This window comes from Apis florea, unplaced genomic scaffold (assembly GCF_048593485.1).
Source record: "Apis florea isolate Af1SG1 unplaced genomic scaffold, ASM4859348v1 contig_2350_pilon, whole genome shotgun sequence".
NCBI classification, from domain to species: Eukaryota; Metazoa; Arthropoda; class Insecta; order Hymenoptera; family Apidae; genus Apis; species Apis florea.
This window is the reverse complement of record NW_028256565.1, coordinates 1,892,745-1,906,323: the sequence shown is the minus strand read 5'-3', so window position 1 is coordinate 1,906,323 and position 13,579 is coordinate 1,892,745. Positions and strand designations below refer to the sequence as shown.

Here is a 13,579-nt window from a genome sequence, read left to right as displayed (position 1 = left end):
AACTTTAGATTGCAAAACTAATAAATTTAAATTGCTATAATGACACTCTGACATTTCTCCCTTAATCATATAAATAGCATCTAAATTCCATTCTTTTTCATTGCACAATTCTTTCCAATGCAAATCTATATCCACGAAATATCATTTTTCTCGCATTAAATTTTCTTTCTGTATGACGTTATGTCTTTCCTTGTATATTATATTATTTTATCTTGCAAGCAAATTCTTATTTTTAGTTTATATTTTATATTTTCTCCTCTTTTTATTATTATTAATATTAATATTTATATTTTTTACATATTATATAATCATAAAAATTAACAATCATAAAAATTGAAATATTACTAAATTTTTTTTCTATTTAAAAAAGTTTAATTTGAATAGGATAAATAAATAATTTTTTGTGATTAAAAAATAAAGTAATATTACAAGCCTTTAAAAAACAAGAAAATTTTAATAGTTCAAAATTTGTATAAGCATATAATAGTTTATTAAATAGAATATAATAAAAATTTATAAACAATTATTTATAATCACTTTTTAAATTTTTTTTTTAAAAAAGCTTTTCGTTTTTTCTCCAAAGCTTCCATACGCATGTCTTCTAAATCTTCCATAATGCCTCAAAAAAAATAATTTTAATTTATTATTTTCATAAATAGCTATAATAGAAAAATTATAAAATATTATAAAAAGACCCTTTACCTATTTTAGTAGATACATATTCCTCTTTGAGTTGTTGTGCAAAACTGCTTTCCATTGCTGCATCATCATCATTGTCTACATATTTATATTTATTTTTATCATAACCGAATATTTCACTTATATATTTACTATAATCTTCATTTCCTTCTTCTACTTCATCATCAATGAAATCTTCAAGTTCAGAATCATATTCCTCTTCATCCTCATCATCTATTATACGACCTACATATTTAAATATATAAAAACATAAAATTATAAAATTATAAAATTTCGATTATGAAAATATTAATTCATTCATATTATTTTCTCCAATTTAATAAATTAAAAGTAAAATTTTTCTTACGTTTATTATTAATGAATGACTTTTTTTGTTCCCTTAAATGAGGCACATGTTTAGATTTAATTGATTTAAGATCTGCTGGTGGGAATTGTTTTATTTTATCGTTCATTGTTTGTGATATACGACATTTTGTTACATTAGATTTTAGAGATTCTTTTTGTGCATTTTTTAATAACTCTTGTTTATCTAAGATTTTCATTTTTGATACTGACTTGTCACATTTTGCATTTTTTATATCCTCAATGTGTGTTTTGCTTATTTTTAATTTTTTCTTTTCTTCTTCAATTGTTTGTCGCATTTCTTCTAATTTTTTCCTTTCTATTTCTAATTTTTTCCTTTCTTCTAAAAGTATATCTCTTTCGGATACTTTTGATATGTTACACTTATTTATGCCGGATTTGTTAAGATTAATTTTGTCAATGGATTTTTTATTAGTTGAAGGTTGCAATCCTGTTACTTTCGAAGGAATTTTGTTCAAAATTGCAGGTACTGTATTTATCTTTTCGGACACATTTGAGACTTTACTACTACAATTAGTATTGTTACGATTATCTTGTGTTTTATTTGATTTAGATGCAACAATGCTTGCCTCTTTATTATTTACATTACCGAGTTTATTTCTTTGTTCTTTTCGTTCTCGCCATTCTTTTTCTTTTGCATATTCTTTCATTTGTTTCTTTGTCATTAATCTTTCTGGTTCATCATTTTTTGGCTTAACATCGATTACAATTGGTTCATGTTGTTTCTTTTCAGCAATTTTCAATAATTCTGTAAAATCAATTGGTGGTGGTATAGATTTCTTTTTGGATTTTGGTTTTTCATCTCTTTCTTTTTTATCATCTTTAATATCTTTCTCAACTTTTTCTTGTTCTGTTTCTGTTTCTTTTACAAGAAGCTTTCTTTTTCGACGATGTCCTAAAATTTCTTCCTCTTCTTGTTGTTTTAAAGCTTGTTTCACTCTGTCCTTAAATCATAATTAAATAATTTAAGTGAATAATAATTATTAGTATATTTAAATAGAAATTATATTGACACATATTAAAGATATTATAAATCTGATAAACTGAAATATTTTGTTCTTATTTTAATGAAAAAACAACTTTTTAACAATTTAAAAAGTTGCACAATTTTCTTACATCATAATAATAATAATATATTAAAATATAAGTACATATATTTTCATACCTTTGTAGATGCTATATCTTTTATTGTCTTCTTTCGGCAGTCATTAAAAATTGGTTTTTGCGAAGACGTATTATTATATTTACTCATTAACTGATTATAAAAAGCAGATGCTTCCTGTGAAACATATCCATAATCATCTTCATCAGGTTGTGATGGACCTAAAAACAAATGAAAGTACCTAAATATTCAATATTCAATATTAATTAAAATGTGCTTCTGCATGTATTATCCATCTATTCATATTCCATGCATACTTCATTTATCTTATCTTTCAATTTTTATTATATTATTAATTTTTAATATATTCAGCATAATAATAAAAAACATAATTAATATATATATCAATATATATATATAAATAGTTGTAATATACACTAATAAACTTTAATTATTAAAAAATATAATTTTTTAATAATATAATTTTAAAAAATATAATTTATTCAATCATATATATCATATTTTTTTCAATAGGAAATTGCAATAATATCAAAAAATTAAAAACAGTTTTTATATCATGTATTGGAAACATATTTTATAGAATAACACAGAAATTATTAAATTCAAAAAATAATTTTTTATTATTAATCATATAGAATGTAAAATAATATAGAATGTAAAAAATATATATCATGATATATATATATATATATATATATATATATATATACACATATACAATAATTCCATATATTTAATATTTGATATTTTTCATCTGAAAAATAGACTGTAAAAATTGATCTTTATATTGTAAAATGATATGTTATTACAATATAATGGAATAAATTTTCAATTTCAATAGCTTTTTTTTTGCTATTAAATTTCATTAAATCACATATAGAATTATCTGTATATATATAAATCATAATATATATTTCTTTGAATTATATATATATGTATATTATATGAAATTGAAATAAATTGAATTAAATTTATTGTCAATTTAGCGCATTAATTTATAGTATCATAAATTTTTTAAATTTAGATTCAAACTATAAGACAAACTGAATTAGAAGAAACAGAAATGTATGTATAATTTTCTTTAAGTTGCAATGATCCAGTATAATTTTATAACAAATATAATAAACAGGCAAAAGAAGTTTCATTTTAACATTGAGATTTGCAAAACATTTAAGAGATGCAAAGTCATTTCTTTATCTTTGATCCTTATAAATATTTTAACAATTATATATATTTTTTTTAGTTAATATAAGTTGATATAATTATATCTTAGCTTAAATTTTATTCTTTCTTGAAAATTTAATATGATTTATGAGATATAAGTTATAAGTTATTATTTGATAGACAAAATAATAGTATAATAATCATATATAATAATATAATTATGAATAACAAAAACAATACAAAATTTCTAAAAAGAATAAAATTTGATAGCAGAATAAAGAATACAAATAAATAATAAAAACTAAATTGTGAAAAATAATTTAATAATATATGAAAAAATTTTAATTATTGATAAAAAAAGAATTTACATTATGATAAGTTTGACCTAGCAAAAGTCAATTTTAAAGTAATTTTAATTGGTTACAAAATCCTATATGACAAAATTATGTATGTGTCATATATGTTATAAAATGTCCTGAACTAAATAATAGATATTAATATAATAAATATATTTTTCTGTTTTAATTGTCCTATATTCATTCATTTAAAATGATTTGCAATGCTCCAAGAGATACTTTTATTGATTTTTAATTTTCAATTATTATAAAACGAATTTAAACGCAATTTTGTTATTCTTCATTTTCGCCTTATTTTGATTTGTGGAAAATTTATTAAATTTCTTATCTATTTCATTTCATTAACTTCGATACTTTATACTTGAATTTTAAAGAAGATATAAACTTGAAACTATTTTGTTTTTGATATATCATCTGTTGTATTTACAAACTTTTTTAATTAATTAATTTGACATACTTATATTAGATATTAAAAATTAAATAAAAACACAATTAAAGCAAAGAAAAGAAAATTAAACAGAGTGAGCAATCATTATAAGTAAAAAAACTAATTTGGGATAAAGAAAAAGCAGAGTAATATCAGAAAAAAATGACTATAAATATGAGAAATTCATGTAGAATCTAAATATTCATATAGAAACTAAATATGATAATGATAAAGAAAATGGCAAAAAATATGGAGAAAATGAATAAATCATAGTATAATAGAATATCAGACACACAAAAAAAGAGACCAATGCATAAGCCAATAAATACAGGGAGACCCAGACCAAAAAGGGAAAAAAATGCATACTTATTATTATTACATACAATAAATGATTTATCAATGTGGATACAATTTCATGTTTATTTCCTCTTTAAATAACAAAGTATATTTGTTAGAGCATCAAAGTTAATAATAGCTTAGCATCTGAACATTTATGTTATTGTGTATCACTTTATGCATTCAAAACTTGATCAATAATAATAAAAATCAATTTAGAGTTTGGCCCCTAAACTACTCAAGACTTATATTTACTCTGACCTGAATTGTTTGGTATCCTTGGCCATGTAAATCCACAAAATCTCACTGCCCTGTTGGACGGTGGAAAAGTAAGAAGGCATTGCGTTGATTGTATATATTCATATTCAATTACCTGTGGGCAAAAATACTGCCCATTATGGATATATAGACTGATACTTCTAAATACTCATTAATATGTAGATCATTGATCATACACAGACTTATAATAATTTATTTTGCAAAACCCACATGATAACCTATTACATTCATCTTCATTGTATTTATACATCAAATTTATGAGATAAATTTCTTATATTTTATATTAATAAATTATTGATAATTATAATGCAACTCATATAATATATTCATATTATAAATTTTATATTATAAATATTATTCATATAATAAATATATTCATATTCAATAAAAATAATATAATTTAAATTAAAATATAAATCCTAATTTTATATTTTTTATTACTTATGAAATCCTCATTATCATCATATTTAAATTAATAGTAATAATATGTAATAATATTATATTAAAAACAAAATATGATAATGCTAAATGATAAATAATTATAACAAAAATTAATATTTATGGAATTTGATAAATCAATGTATCAAATCTCATATTTCTTTAAATTTTCATAAGAATTTATAAAAAATATAAATAAATATAAATAATGAATCTTTTGAAAATCATTAATATTTTCAAAAATAAATTTTATTATAAAATTAATATATTTTTGTTTAATTTCAATCTAAGAATATTTAATTCTTAATACATAAAAAACACATTTTTATACTTATATAATAATATTTCATACCTGCTATTGTAACAGCTGTGTTCTCATTATCAATTGCATCTGCCAGTACAGATTTATTTGCAGCTTTACATACTTTTAAATGTTTATTTATTCGACTTTGGGCTTTATGATCACGCAATGCTAATAAATTCTAAATAATAAAACAATAATAATATTATAAATTTATAAATAATAATAAATAAATATATATTATAAATATATAACTCGAATAAAAGTTTAATACCTCTCTTTTTTTTTTCCTCTAATGCTTTCTGTCTTTCTTCTTCTTCTTTACGAGCTAAAAATTTTTTTATATTTTCGGAAAGTGATTTGCTTTGTTTAGTTGGTTTTTTAGGTGGAGAGAATTTTGTTTGGTAACAAGCAATCGGCTATAAAAAAAAAATATAATTTTATTAAAAATAAATAATTTTATAAATAAAGAAACATTCAAAAAAAAAATATAATAACCTGCTTGTTATTTTCATTTTTTTGTGCCACACTCAGCAAAGTACCAAAATCCATTTTAATAGTAAAAACAAAGAATATAATAAATTATAGATATCTTTCATGACATATTTATCATATTTGCACATTAAGTTCACATTTTAATATTTCATCATAATTATTTAAACATTATTATGTGCGAATTCGTTTTATAAATTATCAATTAAATTGGACGACGAAATTTACGATCACATAAAAACTTTCGAACGCTTACTAGAAACAAAGATCTTCGAAATAAGAATGAACTAAATGTTTGCAAGATATTGTCACAAACAAATTAAAGGATAGATCTACTACCGTATAAAATTTTATATTTCATGTTCTGACAGAGTTACCGGAAATCGGGATAAAGTAGGCAGCGTCAAAAAATAATAGCATAAGAAAACGCTCGCATAAAACGATACATGAGATTTTCATTTATTAGATTATGCCGAGCGATGTATCGCGTTATATGTCAGAATATTTTGTGAGATATAGTTCATCATTTTCCTCATTTCTTATAAAGTCAAAAATATAATATATCTTATATAGATATGTAATATCTATATCTTATTAAATAGTGAAACTTATAGTTTTTTTACAAAAAAAAAATAATAAAAGTGGATTTAATTCGTTTGTTATTAGTTAAAGAAAATAAATAGTAAAAGAAAAATAAAAATAGGTTTAAAATTGTGGAATCAATGTCATCTTCAACGTAGCAAATGAACATAAAGAAAGCAAATAGTAAGAGAAAGATAAATATATTAAAAATTGACAGTATTATCTCTTAAGTGCCAAAAATATCTTTCTAAAAACACTTAAAAAAGATAATCTCTTTTATCATTTGATTTATTTGACTTTATCTTAATTTTGAGAGATATTTTTAGATGTCTTTGATATCCAAAAGATGGTACTGATGGTCAATTCTTATGCTATCTTTATCCTATTTGCTTCCACAGTTTCATCTGCAACACTCTACAGATGGTGCTAATTTTCATATTTTTATTCTTTTTTTCCTATTTTCACATCATTTATTCTTCTATTTGTTCTGCAAAATTTTATTCAATAATTTTGCTTATATGTGATCTGAATTTAATTTAACCATTTTTAAACAATACATATATATATCATATATGTATCAATATCATATATGTATAATAAATCAAGTTAAAATCAATCAAATGATATTTTAATTGCATAGCCAGCAGTTTATGACATTTACATTAAAAATATAATTTGACATCTTATAACATTTACATTAAAAATATAATTTAAATCTAATTTAAAATTATGACAAACTTAGTTTAAATGTTTTGTAACTTAGTTTTAATGAATTGACTTTATTTCCTGGTTTATAAAAAAAAACAATTACCAATTTATTTAAGTATATCAAATCAATATCGATATTATAATATTTTTTTTTATGTATTTCTATAAATTATTAATTTCTTGACATTTTCATTCTCAATTTCTTTTTCTAAAATTTTTTTAATTTTTTTCGAGTTCATCTGAGCATTCATTTTTTAAATTGTTATTTTGTGTATACATCGCAACGAAGATTTAAAAACTCTTTAAAATCAATGATGAAGCAGTTTTTCGAAAACTTCATCATTTTTTCGTATGTAAATAAATATTGCTGAATTTTTTTAAATCTGCCTGAAATATATTACGTATATATCATATCATTAATTTTATCAATATGTGTACTTTAGTAAGAAATTCAAAAACGCAGGTATATATATATAAAACTACTAAATAAATATATATTAAACTAGTAAAATAATAATTTGTATTGAATATTTATTTTTATTTTTAAAATTGTTTTTAATTTTTTATTTGCAATAGATAAATATATAAATATTTGAAAATTAAATGTAATAATCTTTCCTTTCAAATATTTAATAATTATAATAATTTTTTTTATTTATAATAAATATTTTTAGTTGTATGGTGAATGAAATTAACTAATTGAATAATTTTTATATGCTTTAGGAAAGTGGCATATGCCAAATAATATTTGAAATGTCAACCAGAATTTTAAAACATTTTTTGAAATGTTCGTTTGTCCAATTTCATATAATATTTGACATGTTGATAGATTTAATTTTTGGATTATATTATAAAAATGATATACAAAAAGTCCCTCCAATCAAGAATAATTTAGTACTAATGAGTGCATCAGAATTGGCTGAAAAAATCAGGTATTTAATAAATTTTACTTTTGATATTATATTTTTATATAATATCAATTTTGCAATATTATTTATTCAATATATGTTATTATATATTCAATATATGAAGATTAATTGTACGAAATATAAACTGTAAGATATTCAGTTTCTGATAATTAAAATATTCAAAATATTTTGTATTATGAAAATGAAAATATACAACTAATTAGAATCTTTTTGAATACTTTACATAATCTTTGATTAATAATTATTTATTGATCATTTAATATTATTTGATAGTCATAAATGTGCTTAAAAAAATATAAGTATTTATTTATTTATTAAAAAATGTTTTATTTTTTTTATCTTATAATTAAATATATCAATTTAACAAATTAATTTAATAAAATCAATTTAAAAAATAAATAAATACAAATAATTTTAATACAATAAAAACAAATTAATTTAAATGAAGATTAGATAAGATTAAATAAATCAGTTCAAAATTTAGTTATTAATTATATTTAATTAAATTATTTATATTTATATTTATATTTAATTAAATTATTAATTAAAAAAACTTTGTTGCAAATCTAATATAAATATTAAAGCTAATTAAATTTAAAATTTTTTAAATTTAATATAAAATTAAATTTATTATATAAATGATTTTATAGAACAAAAAAAATATCATCATTAGAGGTTGTAACGGCATTTATAGAAAGAGCAAAGGAAGTAAATGAAATAATAAATGCAGTTGTTGAAGATAGATATTCTGATGCTTTAGAAGAAGCCAAAGAAATAGACAAACTTTTACAAACATTAGAAAATACTGATTTAATAAAAGAAAAAAAACCATTCTTGGGTGTTCCTTTTACAACAAAAGAAAGCAATGAAGCAAAAGGTAATTTTAATATGTTTATAGTTATATATATTATGAAAAAAAAGTCTAAAAATTTGAAAATAATTTTTAATTATATTTTTTATTAAATTTTAAATGACTTATTATTAAATATTGTATTCATTTTTTAATTATTTAGGTATGCTTCATACAATGGGTTTAATAAGTAGACGTAATTTTCGTTCTCAAGAAGATGCAACAGCAATATATCTTATAAAAGATGTTGGTGGAATTTTAATAGCAAAAACAAATATTCCTGAACTAAATTTGTGGACTGAATCAAGAAACAATTTATATGGACAAACATGTAATCCATATGATACCACTAGAAATGTTGGTGGAAGTAGTGGTGGAGAAGCAGCAATTACTGCTGCTTGTGGAACTGCATTTTCTATTGCCAGTGATATTGGTGGCTCTATTAGAATGCCTGCTTTCTTTAATGGAGTATTTGGATTTAAACCAACTGCAGGTTTTCATATTTTATTAACTTACAAATTACATTATTATATGAGGATGTTTTTAAAATTGTAATATAATCAGAAAAAATGATTTAAAAAGTATAATATAAAATAATATAAAAATACTAAATGAGTTAAAAAATTGCATAAAATACAATTTTTTTATATAGAATTCTGTTTTCGAAAAAATCGAATTTGAAAATTTGTTAAATATAAACTTTTACAAAATTTGCTTCATTCACTCTTAATGTTTTATTAAATTAAGTCATTTATATTTAATTTTTTATGTTTAACAATTTCTGTTTAACAATTTTATAATGCTGGATTTTAAAACATTTCAAAGATTGAAAATCTTATTTGTAATAAATAAAATATTATTCAAATTCTCATAATTCTTTGAAATTTCGAGATTTTTTAAATCTTGATATTATCGAAAATTTCGATATTTTCAAATTGCAAGGTACTCTCTGAAATTCGATTCATGCAACATTCCTGTTTTCTTGAACATTTCTGTTAATAATTTTATACAAATTTATAATATGATTAATTATTACTAAGTAATTTAAATAATTTAGGTTTAACACCACTAAAAGGTATTGGACTTCGACAAGAAGATTATCCTAATTCAATGGCAGAAGTAGGTCCAATATGTAAGAAAGCAGAAGATTTAATACCTCTTTTAAAAGTTTTAATTCAAGATAAAATATCCTTACTTAATCTTGATGCAGAAGTAGATATAACACAACTTAATATCTTTTACCAAGAAAATTCAGGTGATATAAGAGCAAGTAAAATAAATTATGAAATGAGAACTGCTCTATTAAAAGTTGTACAACATTTTAAAGAAATTAATGGATCTATAACAAAAGTGAGTTTGCTATACATTATACAAATTATATTCTTCATAACAGTACTTGTGATAATGATATATATGATATATGATAATCATATTCGTTTAACATTTTAATTATAATTTCATATATATATATATATATATATATATGTACATTGAATTTAATTGTAAATGTATATAATCATATTTCATATACTACATTTTATGTTTTTTTGTTCTTAAATAATTTTAATGATATATTTGTATTACAGATAAAAATACCTGGTTCTGAATACAGTTATCGGTTGTGGAGATTTTGGATGACACAAGAAAATATGGATTTCAAATTAAATATAACAAATAGAAAGGTATAAATTTATATAATTTTGTAAAGATATATTATGTATATATATAGTGAAAAGATCAATAGTTAGTCAAAGACTATGAGTTTGCTTGAAATTGAATGAGTTTTATTGAAATATTCCTATCTTTTCTCACACGATTAAAAAAAATATGATATAACATGAATTTTTATTGTTAACTAAAAATATGTCTAAAATCTTATAATGTAATTATATATCTATATAATAACAAAAAAAAATAGAACATATTAAGATCAAGTTTTTTTTTTAGTATCGTACAAGTGCTTTTGCAGAAATTTCAAAATTGTTAACTGGAAAATGTGAATTAACGTTCGCTGCAATTCTAAAATTAATTGATGAAGATTTATTTCCTGCAGAAGATGCTAAATGGGCAATAAATGTTACTACAAATATGAAAAATTATTTGATGGTAAGATTTTACTTAATATAATTTTTTTATTAAGTAATTATAAATTATAAATTTTTCTTAAAAGATTTATCACTTGAGATTTATTTACAGAATAATTTTTTCGTTAAATATAAGGAAAAAATAATCATTTCAATGAATATTTAATATATTCAATTAGATATATTGCTTATGTAACAATTATCTTTATATAATTATTTATATTATTTGATTTCCTCTGATTCTTATAAAATTTTATAAGATTTCCTAAAATCTTAAATAAATCATAATTGATAATAAATTAATCTTAATCTTAATTTTTAAGTTATAAAAGTTTGATATTAATTATTGATTTATAAAGTTATAAAGTTTGATAGTGCTTTTTTATTTTCAGAATAAATTAGAACATAATGGGATATTGTTTTATCCATCTTCACCTTATTCAGCTGGATATCATTATACAGCTTTTTTACGACCATATAATTTTGGTTACTGGTGTCTTTTCAATGTTTTAAAATTTCCAGTTTGTCAAGTGCCTCTTGGTATTGATAAAAATGGATTACCTATTGGAGTACAGGTGATTATTATTGAATAATTGAATTTGAAAAAAAGATTTGATTTTACATATTTGATAATAAGCTTTAGATACTTCATAATTTAATAAAAAATAATCTTATAATTTTTTTGTTTTAGGTCATAGCAGCTCCATACAATGATCATCTATGTTTGGCTGTAGCACGAGAATTGGAGAAAGTATTTGGTGGTTGGGTTCCACCATCTTAATTTGTTATAAAATCGATATTAATTTAATTTAATAATAATTTATAATATAATATAATTTATAATTATTATCAAATATTATTGTAATGTAAGATTTTTTATTATATATTGTTATTATGATATATTATTATATTTGTTAATATATAAATAGAATAATAATAAGTTAATAGTATATTTTTATTTTATAATTTTATATAAATATAAATATATAAATAAATATATAATAAATATAACTCAAAATAACATTCATATTAAATATAATAAAATATTTGATAATTATAGGTATAAAATGAATAATATTTACTATCATTAAATGTATACATAGATATATATTAAAAATTAATGACACATATGTTAAAAAGCATGTGAAATGCATTCGAATATTAATGCATAGCAAAATATTAAATTATTTAATGCAATACCAATTGTAATTTTTATTATTATATGATTGCTATTATATAAAATAATATATAATATAATATATATATATATATATATATATTATTACAGATGAATTTTAATTGTTAAATTAAAAATTTATTTTTAAGTATTTTGATAGAGATTATGAAAATAAAGATAGATTTCAATGAAATATTTTATTTCGTATAAGAAGAAATGTTATTTATGTTGTAATAACAATATATTTTTTAATATCATATTTTTATCGGAATGTAGATTACCAATACACATATTGAAAAATTGAAAAATATTAGATAAATTATCAATATTACTATATAATGTAAGTATAAAACTATAACGCCATATTAATGGTTCAATATCAATTGAAGACTCAAGTAATAATAAAAATAAATTTTTAGCTTTAATCCAATCCTTTTTATTTATATATGATTTTATTTCAGAGAGAATTCTGTGCCTTGAAAAACTTATTGGATATTGTCTTTCACTCTTTTTATAATAATGTATGATTTTACATTGAGTATCAACATTCTGTAATTTTTTTATCTTTTCCATTTTTATCTTTTTTTTCGATCCATCTTTTTTATTTAACCAAAGTATTTCAATAGCTTGATTCTATAAATAATATATTTTTTTTTCATCAATAATTTTGGACTTATATTAGAAAATTTTATTGTTACATACCACTTTTGCTTTTTTTATCTTCTGCATTTTATATTTTATTTTTTACTAGTTAATATAATATAGTTTATATATTAGTTATAGTTAATATGCAATTTCAATAAAATAAAAGTTTTGAAACTTATATAAATGATAAATAATGTACATATAATTATACTATTTATGTACATTTAATTATATTAATTAAAATAATTCTTCAAAAATTTATAAGACAAATTTTTACAATTTCCAAAAACATTTGACAAGTAGAATATAATAAATAATATTAATATTAAAAATTCATTTAGGATTAAAAATTATACGTATGTAAAATTGAAATGTTTAGAGATTATTTCAACTGCCATAATGATTCTATTCATAATCCATTCAATCTAATGAAAAAAGCAAATATACTATAAAATCGTGGAGAATATAAATAACCAAAATTATTAATTTTTAAGTAATTTTAATAATAGATATAAATCTAAACATTATTACTGAATTATTTACTTTTATTATGATTTATATTTAAAACTATAATTGCAAATAAAATTATTAATTTATATAAAATAATTAGAACATATATAAACATA

General features: G+C 19.9%; 3 protein-coding genes across 3 annotated transcripts; 1 reads left to right on the top strand and 2 right to left on the bottom strand.

Moving 5' to 3' along the window:
- Window positions 1-467: 467 nt before the first annotated feature.
- On the bottom strand, window positions 468-6,393 carry LOC100872310 (protein SPT2 homolog). Its single transcript, XM_086905028.1, has 7 exons — window positions 5,985-6,393; window positions 5,761-5,905; window positions 5,538-5,669; window positions 2,228-2,385; window positions 1,046-2,006; window positions 703-924; window positions 468-619 (listed from the first exon to the last, which is right to left on the bottom strand). Exons 1-7 carry the CDS (start codon window positions 6,036-6,038, stop codon window positions 534-536), a joined length of 1,758 nt encoding a protein of 585 aa, XP_086761154.1. The 5' UTR covers window positions 6,039-6,393; the 3' UTR covers window positions 468-533.
- Window positions 6,338-12,149, top strand: LOC100867413 (fatty-acid amide hydrolase 2). The gene is made up of 9 exons (XM_031918355.2): window positions 6,338-7,731; window positions 7,992-8,200; window positions 8,848-9,074; window positions 9,211-9,540; window positions 10,105-10,397; window positions 10,634-10,729; window positions 10,995-11,153; window positions 11,524-11,706; window positions 11,823-12,149. The coding sequence occupies exons 1-9, from the start codon at window positions 7,699-7,701 to the stop codon at window positions 11,910-11,912; spliced, it is 1,620 nt and encodes a 539-aa protein (XP_031774215.1). The 5' UTR covers window positions 6,338-7,698; the 3' UTR covers window positions 11,913-12,149.
- A 337-nt stretch (window positions 12,150-12,486) lies between these two features.
- On the bottom strand, window positions 12,487-13,365 carry LOC105736312 (uncharacterized). Its single transcript, XM_012490284.3, has 2 exons — window positions 13,011-13,365; window positions 12,487-12,941 (listed from the first exon to the last, which is right to left on the bottom strand). Exons 1-2 carry the CDS (start codon window positions 13,035-13,037, stop codon window positions 12,528-12,530), a joined length of 441 nt encoding a protein of 146 aa, XP_012345738.3. The 5' UTR covers window positions 13,038-13,365; the 3' UTR covers window positions 12,487-12,527.
- Between the last annotated feature and the right edge of the window lie 214 nt (window positions 13,366-13,579).